General features: G+C 46.7%; 1 protein-coding gene across 6 annotated transcripts in view; it reads left to right on the forward strand.

Annotated features, from left to right (window-relative positions):
- The window catches only part of foxp2 (forkhead box P2), a 460,612-nt gene that overhangs the window by 375,508 nt on the left and 58,407 nt on the right, over nt 1-26,697 (forward strand). For all 6 annotated transcript variants that reach the window (XM_038780768.1, XM_038780769.1, XM_038780767.1 and 3 more), the window contains 2 exons: nt 13,215-13,319; nt 25,302-25,389. In XM_038780768.1, coding sequence (XP_038636696.1) covers nt 13,215-13,319; nt 25,302-25,389 — 193 coding nt within the window. The remainder of the gene's footprint in view (nt 1-13,214; nt 13,320-25,301; nt 25,390-26,697) is intronic.

Genomic DNA, 26,697 nt, shown 5'->3' on the forward strand with positions numbered 1-26,697 from the left:
ATGAAGTGAAAGCTGAAAATGCTGGATATACACAGCAGGTCTGGCTGCCTCTGTGGAAAGAGAAACAGAGTACGCGATCTAACCAAATTGTCACAGAGTCCCGTGTCAAGCGCGTTTAGCCGGGTATTTCTCGCAGCACAGAGAAAGACCACTATATTGAACGGGACTTTGTTGCAATCTGGGGCCTCAACGGGAAGGCCCTGCCAAGGCCGCACTTAGTCCTGTTTCCTGCACCAAGGTGTTCCGCATGCCGTGCTGCGACCCTCAACCCCCAAGGAGCAGCAAAGCAGCACAGTGGGAATCACTGTTCCTTCACAGCTTCAGGGTCCCAGGTTCGATTCCTGGCTTGGGTCACTGTCTGTGCGCAGTCTGCACATTCTCCCCGTATCTTCGTGGGTTTCCTCTGGGTGCTCCGGTTTCCTCCCACAGGAAGACGTGCTTGTTAGGTAATTTGGACATTCTGAATTCTCCCTCTGTGTATCCGAACAGGCACCGGAATATGCCGACTAGGGGATTTTCACAGTAACTTCATTGCAGTGATAATGTAAGCCTATTTGTGACAATAAAGATTATTATATTATAAAGCCTCAACTCATTTATAAGGGGGTCCTCCATTCCCCCCCCGCACTCTGCCTCACATGGACAAGGCACCCACGGGCCCAATCCCTGATGCAGGCAAAAGGCCTCAAACCTTTGTACTACCAGCCTGGCACTGCCCCTGCAAGGGTGCCAGGCTGGTGGTGCCACGGTATCTGGGTGGTACCAGTAGTGCGAGGGTGCAACCCTGCCCAGACCAGTGGGCCTCCAATCCCCTGGGAGAACCCACCCCCCCCGCCCCCTCACCAAGTGCTGTCCCACCCAGCAGCAATACTGAAAGACACTTGCCTAAAGTTCCTAGGTACTCACCCAAACATGCAGATTCGCCACATACTGATCCCGTCCACAATGGCAGTGTCCCGCGAGATCCCATTAGGTCTCGCGAGGCGTGGCGAGTCGGGTAAATGCCAGAAAGGCCTCTCACGGCATCGACCACCCACATCGCACCCCTGTTCGGGCAGCAGATGGCCGGGACATTGCACCCAGAGATAATGGGTGAAGTTCTCTGTTTGGTAGACTATGTTCTCCCACCAGAGGCGAAATTCTCCGACCCCCAGCAGGACAGAGATTCTCCGCCACCCGGGAAGTGGCGGGGGCAGGAATCTCACCAGTCCGATCGGAGAGGCCCCTGCAGTGATTCTCCGGCCCGGATGGGCCGAAGTCCTGCCGCTGGGAGGCCTCTCCCGCCGCCGAGGTTTGAACCACTTCTGGAACGGCGGGATTAGCGGCGCGAGCAGGCCCCGGGGTCCTGGGAGGGGCGGGGGGCGATCGAACCCTGGGGGGTGCCCCCACGGTGGCCTGGCCCGCGATCGGGGCCCCCCGATCAGACTCCGGGCCAGTGCCCTGGGTGCACTATTTTCCTCCGCGGCCGCCACGGCCTTCGCTATGGCGGAAGCGGAAGAGAACCCCACATCGCGCATGCGCCGACCGGCGAAAGCCTTTCGGCCAGCCCCGCTGCCGGGGACGCCGGTTTTTTGCACCAGTCTTCTGGTGCAAAGCCGCTCTGGCGCGGGGCAGGCCCCCAAAGGTGGGGAGAATTCCCCACCTTTGGAGAGGCCTGACCCCTGAGTGGTTGGCGCTACTCCCTCTACGCCGGGACCCTCCGTCACACCGGGTAGGGGAGAATGCCGCCCCAGAGCTGTATTGCACCTGATTTGCGATCTTAATTCCCAGAATAAAGAGAGCACACAAAGACCCCTTAAATGTAGGAGACATTCCCACGGAATGGGGCCATGATGTTTCACTGTAAGGTGGACAGCGACCACAGGGATTACGCTTGCATGTGATTTTGAAATTAGCTTTATGTTGCATTTTGGGCTTCTAACTTGTGGTTTCTAATTTCTTCTGTGGATCTTAGAATCTGCTGCCTGGGTCCTTCAATTTCTGCCAGGTCTAAGTGATAGACATGATTGTGGTCACCCTATCATGCAATTTATATATTATATATGATACCAGATACATCAAGTGCTGTTGGGAGGGATTATAAACTAGATTGACAGAGAGAACACAGTGTGCTAATGTAGTAGGACACAGCATGTCGAGTTTCAAAGGACTAAGGTAAGACTGGATGGCCTCCACTTAATGGCAGGAGTGCCGTAGGTAAGACAGCCATAGGTAAGACAGATGAGTTAAGAGCGTGGATTGACATCTGGAGTTGCGATGTTGTTGCCATAACAGAGACATGGTTGAGGGAGGGCAGGACTGGCAGCTCAGCATTCCAGGGCACAGGATCTTCAGGCAGGACAGAGAAGGGTGTAAAAGAGGAGGTGGTGTTGCAGTATTAATTAAGGAGTCTGTTACTGAAGTGAGGACGAACGATATATTGGAAGTGTCTTTGAATGAGGTTTTGTGGATAGAGTTTAGGAATAAAAAGGGGGCAGTCACATTGCTGGACATGTATTCTTGACCAGCAAATAGTCAGTGGGAAGTAGAGGAGCAGATATGTAGACAATTCACTGAGGTGGGCAAAAATAATGATAGACTAATTTATATTGGGGGATTTTCACTCCCCCAACATTAATTGGGATGGTCACATTGTAAAGGGATTAGAAGGAGCAGATTTCTTGATATATATTCAGGAGAGCTTTTTAATATCAGCACGTTGAAGGTCCAACAAGGGATGGTGCAGTGCTGGACCTATTTCTGGGAAACGATGCCCGATAGTTGTTCGCGGTAGCAGCGGGGGAGCATTTTAGTGACAGTGACCACAATACAGTTTGTCAAGGAAAAAGGAAAAAGATGGTCTGATTTTGCAAAGGAAGGAAAAGTGATGCGTTTAACAGGTACAAAAGGAGTAAATCCACAGAGGCCCTTGTGGAGTATAGAAAGTGCAGGGGATAACTTTTAAAAAAAACAGTTAGGAGGACAAAGAGGAGCCATGATAAAACACTGGTGGTTAAGACTAGGGAAAATCCCACGATAGTCACTAAATATGTGAAGGGGAAGAGGATAACCTGGGAAAGAGTAGGAAGGATCCATTAGGGACCATGGGGATAATCCGCGTGTCGGGCTGGATGATATTGGTCGGGTATGAAATGAGTACTTCACATCTGTCTTCAGTTTGGAGAAGGAGGATGTGGGAAATTACAGGGGCTCTGACCCAAATTTTTTATTCCTCTCTGGCCACAGGGGAGATACCAGAGGGCTGGAGCACAGCTAATATGGTTCTACGTTCCAAGATGGATGGTAAAAATAAACCAGGGAGTCTCACATCAGTGGTAGGGAAACTAAAATTCAGAAGGACATAATTAATCCCCACTTGGAGAGGCAAGGGGCGAGATTCTCTGTCCCGTCGCACCCGTTTTCTGGTGCGGTGTGCATCTGGCAGTGGCATCCTCCATCCTGCCAGCCGGCCAATGGAATTTCCCATTGTGGGCACCCCCCACGCCGTCAGGAAATTGGCGGGTGTGAGTGAGCTGCCGGTGAAGTGAAGGATCCAGTCCACGGAGATTCCAACCCAAGGTTTGGTCAGAGACAGTTAGCAAAGCTTTGTCAGAGGGAGGTCATGCCGAACAAATCTGATTGAGGAGGTGACCAGGTGCGTAGATGAGGGTAGTATAGTTGATGCAGTTTATCTGGATTTCAGCAACACCTTTGACAATGTCCCACACGGGAGACTGATAAAGAAGGTAAAAGCACATGGGATACAGGGTAACGTGGCAAGTTGCATCCAAAATTGGTTTAGGAGATAGAGGGTGGTGGTAGAAGGCTGTTTGTGTGACCAGAGGCAGGTGTCCAGTGGCGTTCCACAGGGATCAGTGCTCGGCTCCTTATTATATGTGATTATATATAAACAATATAGAAGAAAATGTGGGAGGGATGATAAACAAGTTTGCAGATGACACGAGGATTGGTTGGGTCGTAGACAGGTTACAGGAGGATATCGTCAGAAACCAATAAAGGGAGGACTGTGAGACGGAGTATTTACATAGACCATGCTGGTTGGGGTCTGTGTTTGGGGGGGAGATGGCTATTGTAGTTTTTTTGTCTTTGTTGGATTTTTCTGTTTAAAAGTGTTAAGTTTTATAAATGCCTTAATAAAATATTTTCTAAAAAAAAAGATACCATCAAATGGGCAGATGGGTGGCAGATTGAATTTAACCCTGAAAAGTGTGAGGTGATGCACTTTGGAAGGAGTAACACAACAAAGGAGTGATCAATGAACGGCAGGACACTAGGAAGCTCAGAGGAAGAGAGAGATCTTGGCTGTTTGCCCACAGATACCTGAAGGTGGCAGGACAGGCCAAAAGGGTTGTTAAGGAGGTACACGGGACACTTGCCTTTTTCAGTCGTGTCATAGATTATAAGTCATGATGTGGAGATGCCGGCATTGGACTGGGATGGGCACAGTTAAAAGTCTGACAACACCAGGTTAAAGTCCAACAGGTTTATTTGGAATCACTAGCTGTGCTACGAAAGCTAGCGATTCCAAATAAACCTGTTGGATTTAGATTGGTGTTGTAAGACATCTTACTAGTTTATAAGAGCAGGGAGGTTACGTTGGAGGTTATGTTGGAGCTGTGCAGGAGTTTGATTAGGTCACAGCTGGAGTACTGTGTTCAGTTCTGGTCACCGCATTATAGGAAAGATGCGATTGCACTGGAGAGGGTGGAGATAAGATTCACCAGGATGCTGCCTGGGATGGAATATTATAGTTATGCAGAGAAGCTGGATAAGCTCAGGTTTTTTTCTTTGATGCAGAGGTGGCTGAGAGGGGACCTGATTAGACATAGAACAGTACAGCACAGAACAGGCCCTTCGGCCCTCGATGTTGTGCCGAGCAATGATCACCCTACTTAAACCCACGTAACCCGTATACCCGTAACCCAACAATCCCCCCATTAACCTTACACTACGGGCAATTTAGCATGGCCAATCCACCTAACCCGCACATCTTTGGACTGTGGGAGGAAACCGGAGCACCCGGAGGAAACCCACGCACACACGGGGAGGACGTGCAGACTCCACACAGACAGTGACCCAGCCGGGATTCGAACCTGGGACCCTGGAGTTGTGAAGCATTGATGCTAACCACGATGCTACCGTGAGGCCCCCCTGATTGAGGTGTATAAGATTATGAGAGGCATGGACAGGGTGGATAGGAAGCAGCTGTTCTCCTGAGTTGAAGGGTCAATAACAAGGGGGCATAATTTGAAGGCGAAAGGCAGGAAGTTTTGAGGGGGTTTGAGGAAAATAATTTTCACTCAGAGGGTGGTGAGAATCTGGGGCTGGATTCTCCCCTACCCGGCGTGACGGAGGGTGCCGGCGTAGGGGAGTGGCGCCAACCACTCAGGGGTCGCGCCTCCCCAAAGGTGGGGAATTCTCCCCACCTTTGGGGGCCAGCCCCGCGCCGGAGCAGTTTGCACCAGAAGACTGGCGCAAACACCCGCCGCTGTCGGAAGCGGGGCTGGCCGAAAGGCTTTCGGCGGTCGGCGCATGCGCCGGCAGTGACGTCAGCGGCAGCTGGCCGCTGACGTCACTGCCGGCGCATGCGCGATGCGGGGTTCTCCTCCGCGTCCGCCATGGCGGAGGCCGTGGCGGCGCGGAAGGAGAAAGAGTGCCCCCACGGCACTGCCCCGCAGAGTGAGCGGGGGGCCCCGATCGCGGGCCAGGCCTCCATGGGGGCACCCCCCCGGGTCCGATCGCCCCCCGCCCCCCCAGGACCCCGGGGGCCCGCTCGCGCCGCTGAGCCCGCCGTTCCAGAGGTGGTTTAAACCTCGGCGGCGGGAGAAGGCCTCCCAGCGGCGGGACTTCGGCCCATCCGGGCCGGAGATTTGAGGTAAGTTTTTTAAAAAATGAAATCCCGCCGGCGCCAGCTGTTTTCACAGGCTGCCGGCGGGATTTACACAACGCCGGTTTATGACCGGCGGGAGAATTACAAACCCTGCGGGAGCGGAAATAACGCCGCTTCCCGCCTATTCTCCGACCCTGCGTGGGGTCGGAGAATTTCGCCCCTGGAGTGCACTGTCCGGGAGGCCAGTTAAGGCAAGTAACCTCACAATCCTGAAAAAGTTCTTGGATGAGTCCTTGAAATGTCGTAACAATCATGGCTGTGGGCCAAGTGCTGCGAAGTGGGATTAATGTAGATTAGAGTCGGTGCTTTTTTGTCTGTGTAGGCTTGATGGGTCAAAGGCCTCTCCTGTACTGGATGATTCAATTATTTTTCAACTTATCTAATTTATCTACACATTAAAATTGTTTACAAAACTTAAGATAATTTATTAAATACATACAATGGGTTGGATTTTACCAGCCCTCTGGGGACAAGCTGGGAGGAGAGCAGCCCATAAAATGGCAAGGGAAGGCAGCCAGTGGAATATCCATCACTTTCCCATTAGCAAGCCACCTTGCCAATGCCAAGAAAGGTGGCAGACCACCCTCCTGCCCAAAACTCAATTGCGCCACTGAAATGGACAAATAAGGGACACTTCCCTCTTCGACTGGCATTCGGTCAAAGGCAGGGAAGTCCTGCGGTGTGCAGGGAGAACAGTGGGGCGAGGCCTTGTTCAAGGCACTCTTTGGTTCCCTCCCACCATGTCCTCAGCAATAGTGCCACTTACCCTCATCATGTTCACCTCCCTGTTGCCAGCCAGGGCTTGTCTGACTTGCTGGCCCCAGCATTCCAACAGCCAGGTTCTGAGAGCATCAGTGATGCGTGCTCTTCGTCCTGTTAAATCCGAGCAGTGGCCACCACTCCCAATGGCTGCCGAGCCGCCAACCCTCCAGTTGTCGTCTCCTGAAGTGACACAGCACCAGATTCTAATGACCGCCAAAGTGAAGGATTGCCCTGCTATTTCCAGGTAGGCCGGCAGAGCCACCTCCACCAGCACGAAATTCAGTCCAACATATCATAGCTCCTTACTGTTTTCTGAAGAGGACAGAAAAGATTCTAAGACAGTAGTCGATAGAGGTGTCCTCTTTGTGTCCTGATTGAAATCTATCCCTGAATCAACGCTTAAAACAAATGATCTGGTAATTTGTTTCATTGCAGTGTGTGGTAAACACCCTTAGCACAAATAGCTGATACATTCCCCACATTACAACAATGACTATGTTACTTCATTGGTTGGGTGATCGTAAAATTGTGAGAGGCGATATGTAAATGGAAGTCTCATTTTAAACAACACAAAAAAATTGCCTACACCTACAATTTCCATTCCTGGTTTGCCATTTCACTCTCTTGAAGTGAAACAACGTATTATGGCCGGGATTCTCCGACCCCGCGTGGGGTCCGACGCCGGCTCCCTGATTCTCCAGCGGCGATTTTTGGGCACCCGTGGGATCGCCGCCGCGCCAGTCGGGGGCCGTTGAAAGTGCTCCCCGGCGATTCTCCGGGCCTCAACGGGCCGAGTGGCCACTGGGTTCGGCCAAGTCCTGCCGGCACGGGTTACGTATGGTTCCACCCTGCGGGACCTCGCCGTTCTGTCTGCGGGGGCTGTCCTGGTGTAGGGGCGGGGGTTCAGATCCCCGGGGCGCCTCCACGGTGGCCTGGTCCATGATCGGGGCCTACGGATCAGCAGACGGGCTGGTTCCGTGGTGGCCTATGTTCCTCCGCGCTGGGCCCCCGTAGGGCTCCACCATATTGCCGGGGCGGAGACAGGAACCCACCCGCATGCGCGAACACGCGCCGGCCGCGGCGTGCCGGTTTTCGAGTGCCGGAGCTGCGGAGACCACTCCAGCAACATATTAGCCCCTGGGAAGTGGTGGGTAGCTGCCAGGTGAAGCCCACTTTTCATTTTTTTTTATTAATAAAAATTTTGATTACCCAATTATTTTTTCCAATTAAGGGACAATTTAGAATGGCCAATCCACCTACGCTGTACATTTTTGGGTTGTGGGGGCGAAACCCACGCAGACACGGGGAGAATGTGCAAACTCCACATGGACAGTGACCCAGAGCCGGGATCGAACCTGGGACCTCAGCGCCGTGAGGCAGCTGTGCTAACCACTAGGCCACCGTGCTGCCCTGAAGCCCACTTTTCATGCCGGCTTCGGAACTTGGCCGCAGGATTGGAGAATCCTGGCCTATATTCCTCAAGTGAGGAGTTTATAACAAAATGCATAAGCCACCCCTTACAGAGCTGTTTTCTTTTAGCTTGAATGCCCCAAAGAAATATAACAAGGACTAAGGAACAACAACAACATTCTGACTTTTGTCCCTTAATTCCTTCGAAGGAGAAAGCATCTTCATTGATGTGGAAACCCAATCGTTCTCGGGCAACATTACCCATTTATGAAAAAATGACAAACCTTATTTAGTTGATCCTGGAGAATTAGGTGCATTAATATTTAGGATGAAACTTGACCTTCAGTCAGTTTTCAACCAATTGACGGGTGATTTTCCAGCATGGGTTCCACTACCATTGACAAGCCTGGGAATTGGTCGGTACTGAACAAAATGTAAAGAAGTATTTTTATCTGTTTGAAAAGAGTAAACAATAGAAAGTGATTCACAAGGTGCAAATGTGGTGGTATACATGAAGTTAAATGATCAGAACTCATCACAGGATGGCACGGTAGCACAATGGTTAGCACAGTTGCTTCACAGCTCCAGGACCCCAGGTTCAATTCCTAGCTTAGGTTACTGTCTGTGTGGAGTATGCATGTTCTCCCCATGTAGGCGTGGGTTTCCTCCAGGTGCTCCTGTTTCCCCCCCCCACAGTCCAAAGGTGAGCGGGCTTGGTGGATTGGCCAAGCTAAATTGCCCTTAGTGTCCACAAAGGTTAGGTTGGGTTGCGGGGATGGGATGGAGGTGTGGGCTTGGGTTGGGTGCGCTTTTGAAGGGCTATGGCAGACCTGATGGACCAAATGGCCTCCTTCTGCACTGTAAATTCTATGATCACATGGTTTCTTGTGCACTGGATGAGAATCAGAAGTTACCTTCCCATCTGACATCAAATCACAACAAAGTCCCCCTCAAAGAAAATCCCAGAAAACACAGCCAGTGGTTCAGAGTTTCAGGAACTCGTTATTTTTATACTGCAAAAGGCTGCTGACAGTTACATTGAACAGGATTTTCCACAATGGAACATTGCATTTAACTTAAAAACTTAGAACTAATAAAACTACATATTTGGCAACTTACGCTTGTGGTAACAAAGCTTCTTACATGTCAGGATTAACATTACTATTGTAATTTTGACCCGATCAGAAAAAACACAAAAATTAAATTTAAGTATTTCCCTTTTCCTCATCTTGTCTCTCTGTTTCTCCATTCTATTTCCTATTTTGGTCACAAGTTTATGTTTATCTCAATTGTACCTTGTGAATCAGTTTCTACCCTTTACCCTTTGGAAAGAATCAGAAATATTCCTTTCCCTTTAATTCTGTGCCTATTACTTCTGTAAGAACTCTTTGAAATTCATTAATCTCGGTCACCTCCAGGCCCGAACTAAACTGAGCACCTTGGGCATACAAGATCTCCAGTATGCGGAGAACTGCTGCGCTGAGCCCACTATTGACTGGATTTGCAGGTCGCTTGCAATCTTTTAAATTCTGGACCCAAAAAACTCTCCTGTGCTTGAATGTTGTAAAGGCAAAAGTCGGATATCAACCTACACCTGGTCAGCCAAATATTCCTCCTCCTTCACATGGGAATACGTTGAGCCCTTCCCGATCCTGGCAGCCACCTCTGTCAAAATGCCATTGTTGAGGAGGAGATCTAATTAACTGTGCCAGCTCAGCCTTCGCCAAACACTGGCAGGGAATGTTTGGCAATAGGGACCTCTGCAACTCAACAAACGTCCTAGTGTACGATGCCTGTACTGCAGCGAGAGCTGCACTGTGCATCAAACCAATGCAGATGTCCCTTTTAAAGCCAACGTCATAAGCATTCAGGAAAAGGGTGGCACGGTGGCACGGTGGTTAGCACTGCTGCCTCACGGCGTCGAGGACCAGGGTTCGATCCCGGCCCCGGGTCACTGACCATGTAGAGTTTGCACATTCGCCCTGTGTCTGTGTGGTTCTCACCCCCACAACCCAAAGGTGTGCAGGGTAGGTGGATTGGCCACGCTAAATTGTCCCTCAATTGGAAGAAATTCCAAATAGCATTCAGGAAAAGCTCTCTCCTGCTAGATCCTGTTTTCTCAACTCTCAAATGGTCAACGTTCCAGGAGAAGACCATGAGCACAATTTAAGTAAATGGGAACAAAGTCCCACAGTGACTGCATTAGCCTCGTGTCTTCCGGTGCTCACGGCACCAACAAACTCGACACTATAAAATGGCACTAGGGTTAGATAGGGGGCCTCAGCGGGGAACGCGTGGCCCAGGCCGTACATAGCTCCATTTTCTGCATTGAGGTGCTCCACTCGCCGGAACTCCTCAGTGTAAAATGGAGTCCGATTTCTGGAGCCCCTGAAGCGACCCCCCCCCCCCCCCCCCTCCGCAAGCCCCAATAAACTATGGGAGGGTGCCTGAACCCACCGTAACCCCTCTCAACACCCGCACAGAGCATCTCTGTTAGCGTTAGATCTCGCGAGGTATTGCGAACCAGGTAGAGCCTGGGAGCAGGATCTCCCGGCTTCACGCTGCGCCGTCAAGGGTGCACTGCGTTTTGGACGCAGCGTAGCCATTCGATCGTACCCAAAGAAAATGCTTCAAAGAAACACTGAAGTTCTCCTTGAATCACAACAGCATTGACATAAACAACTGGGAGGAGCTTGCCATCTGTTATCCACAGCCTGTTGATCAAGTAGCATCATGCTTTGAGTAACAACATCTGAAGGATCAGATAGTGGTGGCAGAGAGGGAGAAAATGAAACAAATCTTGTACTCCCGATTCCTCTATCTCTGTGGGATATCCATTGTCCAAAGATCTGTGGGTCAAGAATCATCCTGTTCAGTTTCATGAAAACCCATGACAGAAGCCCACGATCCTGAGTAGACATCATCCTTGAGTCGAGGAACATGGATGATGACTAACTCCCTGCCTCCACTGTGGTAATAGAGAAACCACACACAATGGGTTGAATACTGATGGCGAACTTCAAGATTTTATCCAGTCAATTCCAAGAACCCTAACTATTAATACATCATGTGCGGGATTTACGACGGCATGAACAGGCCACTCCCAGTACTAATTCTGGCCCCTACAGGGGGCCAGCATGGCGCTGGAGTGGTTCGCGCTGCTCCAGCTGCCGATCTCGGTGCGAACTGGTGCGCCGCTGGATCCGCGCATGCGCAGTTGCGCCAGCGTCAACGAGAACATGCGCAGTGATGTCGGCAGCAACGGGCGCATGTGCAGTGGCCTCCTCCAACGCGCCGGCCCCGATGCAACATGGCGCAGGGCTACAGGGGCCTGCGCTTAGGAAAGGAGGCCCCTAGCCACAGAGGACGGCCCGCCGATTAGTGGGCCCCGATCGCGGGCCAGGCCACATCGGAGGCCCCCCCACCCCCACCCCGGGGTCAGACACCCCTCCCCCTCACAGGACGCCACCAGCCCCTTCCATGCCGAGGTCCCGCCAGCCCAGAGCAGGTTAGACTGGAGCGGGTGGGACTCTTTTCTTACAGCCGCTCGGCCCATCTGGGCCGGAGATTCGGTGGGCCGGCCGCGTAGAGCGGCCCGTGACCGGTGCCACGCCAACCATGCTGCCGCCAATTCTCCGCTCTGCGGACAATCATGTGCCGGCGTCGGGGCGCGTGGCTCGTTCACGGGGATTCTCCGGCCCCGCCCAGGGCTGGGAAAATCCCGCCCCATATTCTCTAGGATCAAATATTGACGCGATACTGATATTCAAGAAATCTGATTTGATGTGCCCACACCCAACGTTGACCAAAGATCACAACTTGATTCTGGATGTAGAAAGAGTTAGTTAAAAGCTTTCGCTCTTTCCATACTATCCATACTAACCATCTCTTCCTCAGTTCCGCTATTTGCTCTTTCTGCCCTGCATTAATGTGGGTGCAATTGGCACCATGTAAATTCTTAATCACCTACTGTGGTGTGAGAAATCTAACTGCTTCAAAAGTGATGTGGCATTTCAACAAAAACTTCTCTGTTGGAAAATTACCACCTTCTGGGAAATAGCTTACCTTGATCAGCGCCCGCTGCCTATTTATTTTGTGCGCAGTTCAGCAAACATCGGCTAAGACAGAATTAGCGCACCGCATATTATTTCGTAAAGAAACGTCTTCTCGTTTTCTCACACTATACCCAGGAGAAACTCTCACTTTTCTGAAGGGGACCAATTGTGTACATCTGAATTTGTGTGGCAATAGGGGGGAAAAGCAAATCGCATGGCACCGTTTTATTGGAGAAAATAAGAACTATGCTGAGCAATTTAAAAGGATTTATTCGCGTGAAAAGTCTTTTTGTGTTAATAGGAATTTAAGGCAAAAAGCTAAAAATTTCTATATGCAAATGTTTGGATACGGTGACGGTTTTCATTAGCGAGTTGGCGTCAAGTGCCCCTGTCACACAACAAAATAATAAAATGTTCAATCAAATTCATCATCATGATGTCTGTTTTGTACCAGCAGTTCAGGTTTACAATAATAAAGAAATAGCTTAACAACATCACATTTCTTCCAGTTAAACACTTGTGAAAATAAATGTTTTTCTACATTTGCCAATTCATAAATCTCACCCAATGAGATAATATTGTACAATAACAAATTAAAGCATAATTTATGTATTGTTTAATTCATTGTTCCCTACAGTAAATATAAAAGATTCCGACTATAAATGCGTGCAATTTAACATTTTATGGTTTTTTGAAACAAGTGAATGTGCAGGCTATCTTATTCCGAGAGTTGAATTTTATGTGGAGTGAAGGTTAAAATTATTGTGTTTCTGCTGTGATGACTGTATTCAGCATTTTGATGTGAAAAATCCTACATCAGTGTCACCTGGCTAAATAATCAGGCAGTGTTATGCAGTCATCCTATTTTCTTTCACTCTTTATTAACAGCCATCTTGGATCTCTTTCTTTCCTAATTGGAACATCATACAGCCTTGGCAGTTGTACTATTCAATAGAATGATTAATTTTTCCTGACTGTTCTGAGCTCAATTGACCTGTTTTGACCCGTTTGTCACTGATCGTAACCTGACAGGCGCTAGCAGCCTCCAACGATTATGGCTTTTGAGATTAATCTGACGCTGTTTTATCCTACTATAGCACATCACATGAGGAAACTGGGGCCAGCCATCCTCTCTATGGTCACGGCGTGTGTAAATGGCCTGGATGCGAAAGTATTTGTGAAGACTTTGGACAGTTTTTGAAGTAAGTTTGTCACATAAACAGTCAGTAGGACAATGGCAAATTTCTAATCATTGTTTACCTGGAAAGAGTGTTAAAAAGCATATAAACAAAGCCGGGCAAATGGTCTCTGCTTTTAATTGAAATTAACCCTTTGAAGTTTGCGTCAATGTGTCTGCACCAAGTAGAAAATAAAATCTTAAAATTGCGCACTTTCCCGTGATGTTCCCATACATGTCTATTCAACACGATCTTGTAGGCTTTAGTAATTCCGTCTATCATTTGTGAAGAGATTTCTTTGAAATGTCATAAGCCGATCATCCTTGAGCCGCAAACTAAACCTGCCAGCAAAGTTGAATGATTGAAATGTGTAAGTGGAAGTACAAATTTAAAAACTGCCCACTGTTCTGAAATTGGACAGTATAATTAAAATCAACACAAAATTACAACAATCTGGGTGACAGAATCCTCCTGGATGGTTCAGTCTTGTTCCCTTCATCTCGCAGAGGCTTTAGGCAGTTTGTATAGATGAGTAACTTCACAATTTGAGAATCCCTTGTTGTCATGGTGCAACCAACAGGGTGAATGAACTGTTCATGCTCCATCAACAATTTAGTTAATTAGCTCATTTGTAATTGTGTTGCTTTGTTGCCAGGATGTTAGCCGAAACATCAAAGAAGATGTGTTTACAGTACGAGAGATTACAAAACAGTTCAGCATCAAAAAAGACATGCCAGAAAAAGGAATTGATCCCAAAATATAATTCAAATATAGTGGTCAAGGAAAGACATGACATTATGTCGCCCTATCCTGATCATTTACCTAGCTATTACTGTATTCTTTTGCAAATGTACCACTTAGAAAAAATTTGATTTCTTTGATAGCGTCCCAATATTTTGGAAGATTTGTTGAGCAAATAGTCCGAAAAATATTCGTGAGAAAGTCAAGTATTAAACCACATTGTGTTGCTTAATTGCTATACTCCATCTTGCATTAACCCTAAAAGCGCTGGCCACAATGCTTCCTATGTATGTGGATTCCAGCTATTCTGATGCAACAAGGTGAGGGTTAAAACATGATACGATTTTTTTGAAAGTGAAAATGAGAAAAAAGTAAAGTAACAGTCAATAGATGGATAAACTGGTAATTAAATCCAAATTTAACACAGTTGTAAGGTAGACGTTTGCATTATTAAAGCCGCAATCAATTTTTGTAACCTGTACTTATGCATCAGAAATCAATTGTCTAAAACAGGGTGATCTGGGAATATTAAGAGTCATAAATAAGCCAACCCATTTGTGTGTTGTAGTTAAGATTTAGAAAGATGCTTTTTGGTATCCTAGGTGCATTCTGTTCTCTAATCACAAATCGGCAGTTTTGCATAAAATTCAGAAATACCATTGTGCTAAAAACTTTGATCTTCTGATGGTGACCCACTTCTAGCAGGCATGTTATAATGTTAACACTGATGCACAATATGGGATATTGACAATTACATTTTTTCTTCTTTGCAGCAGATTTAGCTTTCTATTAAATGCTTCTTAGTTAAGAGACAAACTGTTTTCCAATCCATTAACTTTATGGTGAAAAACAGAATTAAAGGCTGCAGCTTCCCAAGCATGTTAAATGTAACTGAGAATAGCAGTTAAGTCATTAAGGTGGTTGGGCCTTAGAGTATTCCTAATCTAAGCGCATATCCTCATAAAAGGAAAGAAAAGGCACACTACTGGTTTGCAATAGAGTTAATGCAAGTATACTGTACTACAATAAAAAATTAATAAAGCATGCTTGCCATTGGAATGAAAAACTATCCAGGCCAATGTTGTGGATTCAGATAGTTGACTGATGGAAATTTCTAAGGGAATTCTGTCTGGGTGCTGAAGTGGAACTTCTCTTAACTAAAAAGCAGTTTACAGTTTTTCGCTTAAAAGCCAGCTTCACAGAAGTATTTGGAAAGGGGATTACAGTCGAAAACAGAGCACTGCAGTCTTTCTTTTCTGATAATGGAAAGGATTTTGAGTGGAGTGAAGAATAACATCTGAGGAATTGAATGTGTTTTTATCTTTAAGTTTCTGTGACAGTGTATTCGCTGGCTAGTGTATTAAGTGAACGTACGATACAAACTGAATCATTCATAAAGCTAGGGAATTTAATTTTAGTTTAGTTTAATGATCTCATTAAAGTCACTCAACTCATTAATATTATGGTTTTTTTGTGTAAACATTTAACAGATTCAAAAGTGCCATTATCAAAAATACTCTGCGTTTATTCAATATTTTTGGATATATTTTAAGCTAATGGGAGTTTTGGGGACAGAGAAGTTTATTGCCCCATAGTGTGACAAGATCATTTTTATGGTTACTGAAGTACATTATTTCTAAGAGACAGATAGGAGGAACGTATGATAAAGTCATAGCTGAGACTCAGCAAAGTTTTTATCAGAGTTAAGTACTAAACACTTGTTCAGGCTGGACATAGCCAAAAGCTTGCTTGTACTCATTTTTGATTGCCCGTATGAAAAGGTGATGACAGAAACTGAGCATTTTGCAGATCACCTAGTAAAAGGCTAGTAGATTCATGATAACATTTAGCAATGCTTCTTCATTACTGGCACATAAATGTCAGGTGAGGCATACTGTGAAATGACGGGGCTTGCAAAGTTTGGTGCATTTTGTCGACAAACTTAATCGCCGTTCCGATGGTTGCTGAGTTTTGTATTGCGTAATAGTTATTTTTAAAAACAATATGGGATCAGAGAGCCGTACTATAAAGCATGTCAGTTAAAAGAAGTGTTTTAGCCTGTTATGTAACTGACTGCCAAAAATTGATGTTACAGTACAAAGAATGATGGTGTTTTAATCTTATGAAGATAACATTGTTAGTGTCAGGAGAATCCTTTCATGCCAGAGGAGATGTTACAGTGAGAACACCGCTATTCAATGATAAACATAAAGAAAGAAAAATCTTTCCTTTGAAGACATTGCGGCTCACAATGACATCTTCATCAACCATAACTGACCAGAATCCATACTTAGATTATAAGCCTAGCTGGTCATATATAAACGAAACGCGAAGTAGAGGGACTATTGTATATGGTACGTACTATTTGTGGTTGGTTCAGGCACTCTGTGCAATATTGTATTCTGTTGACACCAGGGGATTTCAGCTAGTTGGACATCACTATTAAATATTATTAGACACAGCCCAAAAGAGGAAAACTCTGTGCCATATTCGGAGTTGTGCTGAAAGGATTTATGAACTAATCCAGTTTGGTGGAAAGTCAAACAGCATTTATCATAGCAGCTCTGTAAAATGTGATATGGGAAATGACCACATGTACTTTGGGTCCCAAACATTGCAAACGGCATAAACAGTGCGCCCAAGAATCTTCTTCATAGAAAATTCACTGCTGAAAATATTTACTTTGTCAGAGTGTGGATCTATTAATGAAATTGTCTTGTTTGCCAGCTTTTGTGCACTTGTCAGGTTCTAATCTAATGTGTTGCTCTGGCAGGTTTCCAACCGCTTTGAATTATAATACATGCTGCTGAAAAAGAAAGTGCAGATTATTCTGCTGATTTTTGTGAGGTTCTGGTCTACCAGCAGCCTGTTTCAAGTCAGCTGAAAATTGAAATAATTGGAATTAGAGAAACTGAATACATCCCCCCCCCCCCCCCCCGGTCTTACTTCGGCCGTGTTTACATCACAATTCATGGGTCAGACGTATTTGTCCAATATTTTTGGTGAAGGTGCCAGATGAACATAATGGAATTCCACAAAGTTCAGACAATTAATGCAAATAAACATAATTCTCATGTAATGGGCAAAAATAGAACTGGGAGTGCAAGAAAAGTATATTTTAGAAAACATGATCAGCTGGGGCGTAATTTTTGCAATGTAGCTGGCATGACATATATGCATTGCATTGTGATAATATAGTTCCGATATTAATCGATCACAACTTAAACCGTAGATTCTGTTGATCACGAACGATTGTAAGTTTAAAAGGCAATGATGAAAAAAAGTCAAATGACATGAATCGTTTTTCTGCTTCACTTTTGTCCAATCCACAAATTTTTTTTTAATTAATCATGTGAATAAAGTTGAGATACTAATCATATTCAAGTTTTACACTTAAGCATCGGGTCTGGCTAAATCAAGCAGCCAGCAAACAGCTTTCACACCCCTTTACTGAATGGTAGACAATCACATCATTTATTCCATTTTGAAAACAAAAATCAATATACCTACAAAGTGACCCATAAATTAGAGCTGGCTCATGGAATGTTTGTACAGTGCCGGTTTTTTGAAGGCACCCTCTGCATTTTTCCTTCACCTCTGTATTTGAACTGGAGTCACTGTAAGAGGCTCATTAGGGGACATTAGGGACTGGAGCGAAGCAGAATTCCGGGGCCTGCTTTCCTCTTATTAATGCATAGCAAAGTAGGATGCACTTAAATATTTCATAGGCATTCAGTAATTTGTATGTAATCGCCTTGTTAGCAGACCAGCAGAAGTAGAACGGGTCTGTGAAATGGTGTTAGAGATTGCATGGGTAATTTATAGACCTTTGACATTAGAAATAGCTGTTATTGGAGACTGGAATGAAGCTGTGAAATAGAACTGGCAATAAGTAGAAAACTTAATAAAGGTTTTGTAACAAGCATCTATGGGGATAACAACCCACTTGATCGTTTTGAAGCAGCTATAATTTATGACATATGCAATATATCAAATGCATACGATAGCATTATGGAGTATTGAAATGAAAAGGGTATTTGCAACATTAGGTCCAACTTCCTGCTAGGGATGTGATTAAATGATTAATGAAATGTCCCTTTGCATATGCATTTCGAAACAGCAATTAAACACGGACTGAGAAAAAATCCACCAATCCTATCATTTTCAGCTTATCTCATTCTTGTTATATAAATCACAGAGAATTTGTGAGGAGCAATATGTCTTACCTGAAGTGGTTACTAAAGCATGAAAGAGAGTCATCATTTCTGTATAAAATAATCATAAATAAATAGATTAATAATTTAAACCTATGAAAGATCTCTTGATTTATTACTGTGGCAGTTTATTTATACCTTTTCTCTGGTTGTGTCCAATTTCTCTGGCATGATTGGCATAATTAAATATGAGATTGAATAGACACCATTATTTTGCTTATTGCTGACAAACAATAGCATGAAAGAAAGCAGCAGATGTAGCAGGGAAAAAATTGCATGGAATATTGCAAGTGTTCATTGATCTGCTGGGTTTATTCTTTAAATAATAAGAGGGATGCAAGCTAGCCTATAATTACTGAAAGGAAAGTGGCAGTTTTGGCATTTCCAAACCCTGTGTCCTTTTAACGATGCTTTTTTGAATTTGTCATCAATAATAATTCCAACAGAGCGGCATTGCCTCACATAACTTTGGAAAGAGCGTTCCTTTTTTATTTTTATTCTGTGCGCTGAAGGCTTGCTTTAGGATATAAATGTTTTTAATTTGCCAAGGCAAATACCGAGTGTGGCATAGCATTGCCATTATTTCCAGCTTCATTCGATGGAGTGATGTTAATAAACATGAGCAGATGCCATCCAGGTTGATAGCAGTGCTGTTAACAATTTTCATGGAGCCACTATTTACAAAACTGCAATGGCATTGTACTGTAACTAACTAAGTTTTCTACAGTTGCTGTAGTGTAGCTGAAAGACATTTTTTTGTTTTATTAACGCTCTCATATCCAGCAAATGTCAAGGACAGCATATTTACCAAATATGTTGTTCATTTAACATAATTAAATTGCTTGAAACAAAAGAAGCATATCCATCTTCCTACTTTGCTGGAGATAGATTTGCGTGACCATTATTAATCAGGAAACTTGAAAGTGGGTGTTGTTGGCCTTCAGGAGTATAAACGTGTGATCCTTCCCCATCCGAATATCTACACTTTCAGAAGTGGGTATTTTGATCAGAAGTGGGAACCCTGACCGATATTCTGCTCCCTAACCAAGAGTTGCTGAGGCCAATTATAATCCTTGGACTGAAATCAGTTCATACAACATGGACCAAGGATTGATTCCCAGTCATTGCTGGTTATATGTACTGAATCAGGTGGATTGGGGGGGGAGACATCATAATTATAAATAAATAAATCCTGAAATGTACCACAAGCTGTGAAATCATGACATGAAGGCATGAGTGTACACATTATAGTACCTGGGGATAAGAGTCATAAACTCTGTTGAGTGGAATAGAATGATTACAATGGCAATGGTTGCGACTAACTAAACAAAAATAAGGTCCGTTCTGGGTGGGATTAGCTGGGGTCATTTCCGATGCTTTTGCGGTGGGACCGACACCACTATCGAACAGCACCCAGGGTTTGTTTGGGGCCTCAGCGGGGAACGTCGCTTTTCCTACACTGGGGAGCTCCTCTAAATGGCGTCCTGATCTCTCGACATCCCGAAGCAACCCCCGGACCCTTCCAACGCCTCCCAACTCACCTGTTGGAGGGTTCCCCAAGTACCCTACCTCATACGGGCAGGGCATCTCCAAGCCCAATCACCGGAATGGGCAAAATACCAGCCAGGCTCCTTGGCACTGCCAGCATGGCACCGAGGCAATGTCTCTGCTAGCCTGGCAATGCCACCTTGGCACCCTGTCAGTGCCACGGTGGCACCCAGGTGGCACAGCCAGGGTGCCCAGGTGGCATCAGCAGTGCCAAGGTGCCACCCTTCCCAGAGGTCAAACACCTGGGGGGGGGGATCCCAGATCACCGGGAGACCCCCCTCCCCACCCCCAAGTGCCATTCCGCCTGGTCCCCATCTGTGGGGACCAGTGCTTAACGCCGTCTGGCTGAGGTCTCTCCGGTGAGGCCGGTAGATCCCGGGTGCCGGTTAGATCTGACGTTGGCATAGTTAAGTGCGCTGTGATCGGCCAACAGATCAAGAGATCTCGTTAAATCTTGCGGGGCGTAACGACCATTGGGAATCCCGGAAGAGGCCTCACACGGGATCCACCAGCTGTGTCCCGTGTTGATTCCGGCAGGGCGGGACCGGTAGGTGACACTTAATTGGGGCGATTCACCAATGTTGAGGCCAAGTGTTCACGCCGTCGTGAACGTCATCGGGTTTCATAATGGCGCGAACAGGGCCCGGGCACAACTTATTCTAGCCCCCACAGGGGGCCAGCATGGCGCTGGAGCGGTTCACGCCGCTCCAGCCTCCTTACGCGGCGCCAAGTGGACGTCGCGTCAACCCGCGCATGTGCAGTTGTGGGCAGCTCAATCCTGCACATGTGCAGTTAGGCCGCGCCATCCTGCACATGCACACTCGCCGATCGGTGGCCCCCCCGGTAAAGGAGCCCCCCTTCCCCAGGCCCCCCTTCCACAGGCCCCCCCCCCCCCCCCCCCCCCCCCCCGAGCATACCCACAGAGTTCCGCCTGCAGCGACCAGGGGTGATCCGGGCCGGAGAATCGGTGGCCTTGCTGATTCTAGCGGCCCGCTGCCGCTGGCGCGCCAAACGCGTCGGCGCAAATGCTGCCGATTCCGCGCAGCTCGGAGAATCGCCCACAAATATCTTTAAAGATTGCATTTCGATTCTAATTTAATTTTTCCCCATTCAAACGTATCTGCTTACTGAGGTTTTGTACAGGTTCCTTTATCTTCTCAGTTGCTTGTTTTGTTTGATAAAGCTTCCGTGAAATGCCTTGGGACATGTTATTCTATTACCCGCTGTTGTTGTTTCCTTCCATGCTTTTTGCAGAGTTATTTCACAACATTTATCCTTACTTATTCCTGGTCTTTCCTGTCCAAGAAGACCAGGGGCTGGATTTTCTGCTATTGGGATTCTCTGTTGCGCCAGCAGCGTACCCACGTCCGGGGATTTCTCGATGGCGTGGTGCTGCTCACAATAGGCAACCGCGTTGGCTGGCTGGATGGACAATCCCCTCTTCAGCTATTTGAAGATGCCATGGGTTGAATTTTGCCAGTAGCAGGGTCCTGGGGCAGCATATTGCCAGCAGCGGCCAGCTAAGAGTTGGCCGGCAGGGCTGGCAGCTTTAGTATAGTCCCTGTTAACAGTGATCAGTGCTGAGGCTGCAGCGTCACGGAAAGGGGGGCTGGCACCCCCCCACCCCCCACCAAGATCCAAACTGACCTCAGCCCTCCCCACCGACCACCCACCCCCCTGCTCCTGCAGGCACAGCCTCATACCCTGCCCTGACTGGATCTTATCCTCCCCTACCCTCCCCCCAACCCAATCTGACTGGACTCCACCCCGAACAGGATACCCCTCCCCGCTATGTCTAACCTCCCCACTCACCCATCAAATCCCATCAACTTACCTCAGACACGCCTTCTCCCTGGCCTGCCAATTGGATCATTAAACCTATCTGGTTTACAGCAGCGAGTGCTGTGAAGATGGGCGTGCCCTCCTTAAATCGGGCTCTCCTGGACTGTGATGCTGGGCTTCGGAGACTGGTACGCTGCCTGGATCTCACCCGGCCTGTGTCAGCAGATCGGGCGAGACATGATCCAGAGAGATTTTGCTTCAGCGTTTGGGCACCGCATGCCAATCCTACGTTGATCCGAGGAAGCTACGGCATCTTGTCCCTCTTCCTCGCCACAAGGTGGTGACCATTTTTCTTGCAATTTACTCTTGCCACCCAAATCATTCAAACTGCTAGGCCAATAAACCAGCTTTTAGCTATAAAACCCTTTGATTTAAAGCATGAAAAATATTTAACTAACCTTTGAAATAACAGATTTTTTCATTTGTGTTTCCACATATATTATCCTTCCAAGCACATTTGATTATCATCCCAAGCTTTTTCCAACACACTTTTACAGGCAAGTGCTGTGCCAAGTGAGCAGCACAATGGCGCAGTAGTTAGCACTGCTGCCTCACAGCGCCAAGGTCCCAGGTTCGATCCCGGCTCTGGGTCACTGTCCGTGTAGAGTTTGCACATTCTCCCCATGTTGCATGGGTTTGGCCCCCACACCCCAGGATTGACTCTGTCTCATCACCAGTGAGAGTGTGTGGGGCTGATTGTGTGAGCACGTGGGAGTGAGGGAATGAGAGTGTTTTTAAAAAAGAAAAAAGTGGGCAGCACGGTAGCCTTGTGGATAGCACAATCGCTTCACAGCTCCTGGGTCCCAGGTTCGATTCCGGCTTGGGTCACTGTCTGTGCGGAGTCTGCACATCCTCCCCGTGTGTGGGTTTTCTCCGGGTGCTCCGGTTTACTCCCACAGTCCAAAGATGTGCAGGTTAGGTGGATTGGCCGTGATAAATTGCCCTTAGTGTCCAAAATTGCCCTTAGTGTTGGGTGGGGTTACTGGGTTATGGGGTTATGGGGATAGGGTGGAGGTGTTAACCTTGGGTAGGATGCTCTTTCCAGGAGCCGGTGCAGACACGATGGGCCGAATGGCCTCCTTCTGCACTGTAAATTCTATGTACCTATGTATGTGCAGGGTAGGTGGATTGGCCGCACTAAATTGCTCCTTCATTGGAAAAAATGAATAAGGTACTCTAAATTTTTATTTTTTTTTAAAGTACTGTGCCAAGTGTTGGATTATTTTTCAATTCTGAAATTGGCGTGGAGATAAATGTCTATCAATCTTCTTTGAAAATTGCATATGAAGCTGAAAACGGTGTTTTATCTCTGATTTTAAAAATCAAACATAGATTTGAAATATAAATTCATAGTTCAAAGTTCCATCTTTTTCTTATTATCTCATTCGATTATCACTAATCATACGACCATCTTGTTATTGATTTTTATTATGCGTCAGCTTTGTTAGTTTGAAGATGCCACAGGTTAGGAGAGGATGAAGACCATTGTGCACGTGGAGGATGAACAACAGAAAGGACTAATTGAGCCAAATGACTTGCTTCCATGTTGCAATTTTTGTGAGATTCTCTGGGATTTCATGTTCCAGTATTTTAAAGGAAATTTGCGATCCAGGTGATCATTACACTGGACTGGATTCTCCGTTGAGAGCCTACCCTGTGACTGCCGCTCGCGAAGATGGCGAACTCGGCCGCGCCATTCGCTGGCGGCGGGATTCTCTACTCCCGCCACTTGTCAATGGGATTTCCCATTGAAACCACCAGGAAACCCATGCGTTACCGTCGGGTCCAGAGAATTGAGCCAGCAGCGGACGACCGTAGAATTCTGGCCATGGTGTTTTAACTGTAAAGTGTTGCCACTTGTGTCCTAATTGAATGCTCTGTACATAACAGAGTACAAATCCTTTGTCTAAAGGGAAGTTAGGAAGCCTTACTGATGTGCAGAGGTGGAATTATATTCATCAGTATTATTGCAACTTAAAATTACTTCTGCCTTGCCAATACCAATCGCTAGGATTAGGGATTGTAACTCATTCAAAACTCATCCAGGCACGCAGACTTTAGATCAGGTCCAGTGGACCAACGAGAAAGAATGTCAATGGAAAATTAATGACTCTAAAATTAAAAGAAGTTAACCCTTTTCTTAAAAGTTGTGTGATCAAATGTGGAAAAACTTTTCACTCGAAAACGTAGGTCGCCTTTCGTAAAATAGACCGAGAAACATTAATACTTATACTTCATAAAAGGAGACAGTTGATATGGAACAGCGATTTTACCAGTGGCAGGGCAGACAGTGGGTGGGTGCCCAATTGAAGTCCTCAAGTGGGCAAATAATGCCCAATTAAAAGCCTTATCCTTCCACCCCACTCTGATCTAATAGGCTAGACAAGGCAGGTACTCAATATACAGTCTGGCAGGTTTAGCCCTGCGGGCTGCTGGCCAGTTAAAGGGGTGGAGGCGGCCTCTGGTCTCTTGCCAGGCCACTGGTACCAACTGGAGATCCCTCCCCACAATTTTGTCCCCTCAACATTGACTCTGCCCCCCCCACCCTATCTAACATGCGTCCCACCCCAACCATTACCACCCCACCCCCCTTTTCCCGCTGGAGGCCTGCCAATCTGGCCCCAGCAAAGATCCCAGATGCCCCTGAACATCTGGATCCAATCAAAATGCCAACTCTTTGCTGGTGCTGTGGGTGTGCAGAGCTGCTAGCCTCCAATTGACCAGCAATTCTACAGGGCACGACTTCCTCCTGAACATGGACTAATTTAGGGTCCAATGTCCAAAATATTAAAGCGGGGCGAGCCAGCCAATCGGGTGCAGGCTTGCACCCAACATTTATGCTGGGGTATGGGGTGCCCACCTTCAGTATATAATCCAACCCAAAGTTCAGCAGAGTTTGTCTCCTTTAATCTTTTCTGAAAGATCTGATTAAATTCATGGCTGTGTTTAAGTATTCATGATGTCCACTGCTTAAATGTTTACATTGGATTTATTTTCTAATGCACTGGGTCTGAATTGGTGCTGTCGCGTTCGTGGGGAGCATATTGCGTGAAATTGCGAAGTATGTGGTTGCTATTTTGTGCACATTAAAAATTATTGGGTGGAGTGTCATGTCTATGCCCCTGTGATTTCCAACAATAAGCACCACCCCTCCTTGCGAGCACGGAATCAGCCCTATTGTGTTTGCATTCCTTAAAATAGCTGAAATGTGTTACAGTCTTAGTTTAAAATTACAGCCGGTCAAACTTTGCAAAATTCTGAAAAAGCACAAATTTGCTGAGCTGTGGGGTAAGAATAGAGGAGTGAGACTATTTGGATAGCTCCTTCTAACGACCTCCTTTTGTACTGTTCCAATTCAATGATTTATTTTTTTCTGCCAATCACTAAAAAAAACTTTATCCATCTGTTTATTGCCGTCTTTGCTGGCTGTTGCTGATCTCATCTTGTTCATGTGAAGGTCTCGACAATGCACTTTTATGTATCCAATATAGCAAAAAATGTCGATTGTATGTTAAAGCTGATGGAATGAAAGCTGAACCGCTGACAATCTCTTGTAATGTCATCCTCTGATTGTAACAATGCTTACTCTGATGTCTAATACAGTTTCAAAAATAGCAATTGTGGTATACTAAAATGGCTGATACATATTTGCTACTTCCAGGCACCTTAATAATGAACATGCGTTAGACGACAGGAGTACTGCACAGTGTCGGGTCCAGATGCAGGTTGTGCAGCAGTTGGAGATACAGGTAAATTGGATTTAGCATTCTCTGCACAGTAAGCATATCAAAATAAACATGTTGGGGTTAAATGGGGCAGCTCACAAAATTGGGCACAAGGGTCACAATGTGTGATTAACCCCAACCCGTGCAATGTAATGCGGCCAACAATCCAATCCATGTTGCCTGCTCATTGATTGATTACTCCACGCAACCAATGGTAACCACGCGGTTTATTGGCATAAGCAGAGGGCTCAAACTTGTCCTTAGCAGTAAAACTACTCTGCGCTACTTAAAGTTAGAATGCAGGGGAAGGGCATTGTGGTTGGAGGTGTGGGGAAGGATACCTGACCTGGAATCAGTGAAGAATGGGAGAGAGAGAGCAGTCCTTTTTAAATGTTACACTGGAATGGAAAGTAGGAGAGATGCTCTGCACCCACAGGGGCATTCGGAGTCCTTCCAGATACACAGACAAAAGGAAGTGGGAATAGATGGAGTTCAATGCCAGGAGCCAACAACGGATACAGTTCTGCAAGAAGTTCAATGACCTAACACAAGTGATCAATGCCAGTGAGTGCATCCGCACGGAGACTGGTGTGCCAGCACATGCCAAGCCCCATGAGGGAGATGGACATTATTAGGATGCCCATTGCTGAGGCCGTGGTTACTGGCAGATCTGAAACTATTGAAGATGATGGTGTCTACATTCCTAGTCCTCCTTCCTACATCCCACTTTCCCCTCATCCCACACTCCCTTCTGACTTAAAAACGACACATGAAGTAAACATGCACCTCTTATCCCCCCCCCCCCCCGTTTCCCCACACCATGACCCCATCCTGATGCCTTTTACCCCAGCAGTGCAACCTGGCCAGGCAGAGGAGTAGCCCGAAGAAGAGGGATGAAGACACAGCAGCCGCCAGCTCACATACAAATACTGTAGTGGGCATGGGCAAGATCTGGATAGGATGAGTCACAGGGCAGAGTGGGCTGTAGCCAGGTCAGGGAGCAGGAATGGTGCAGATGCCAAATCACTGTAGTGTGCTGCAGAGAACTCAGAAGAGCACTTCAGTGGGGCAGCCCACAGAAGTATGCTGATGGTTATACACAACAAAATGCTTGATGTATTGGGAAACCCCTCAGAAAGCTTGTGGTCAATGAGAAGGGGCATGGAGGAGCCAGGAACCAGCTTGGCACAGTACTTTCCGCAGAGCTTGTGCCTATTTTTTCCCAAAATAGAAGTGGTGGCCAACTCCATTCGCAGACGGTGGTGCGGTGTTTGATGGCTGACATTGGAACTGTATTGTAGCAGAAATAACGGCCACCCAATGTCTGAGTGC

The sequence above is a fragment of the Scyliorhinus canicula genome, chromosome 20 (genome assembly GCF_902713615.1).
Source record: "Scyliorhinus canicula chromosome 20, sScyCan1.1, whole genome shotgun sequence".
Taxonomy (NCBI): Eukaryota; Metazoa; Chordata; class Chondrichthyes; order Carcharhiniformes; family Scyliorhinidae; genus Scyliorhinus; species Scyliorhinus canicula.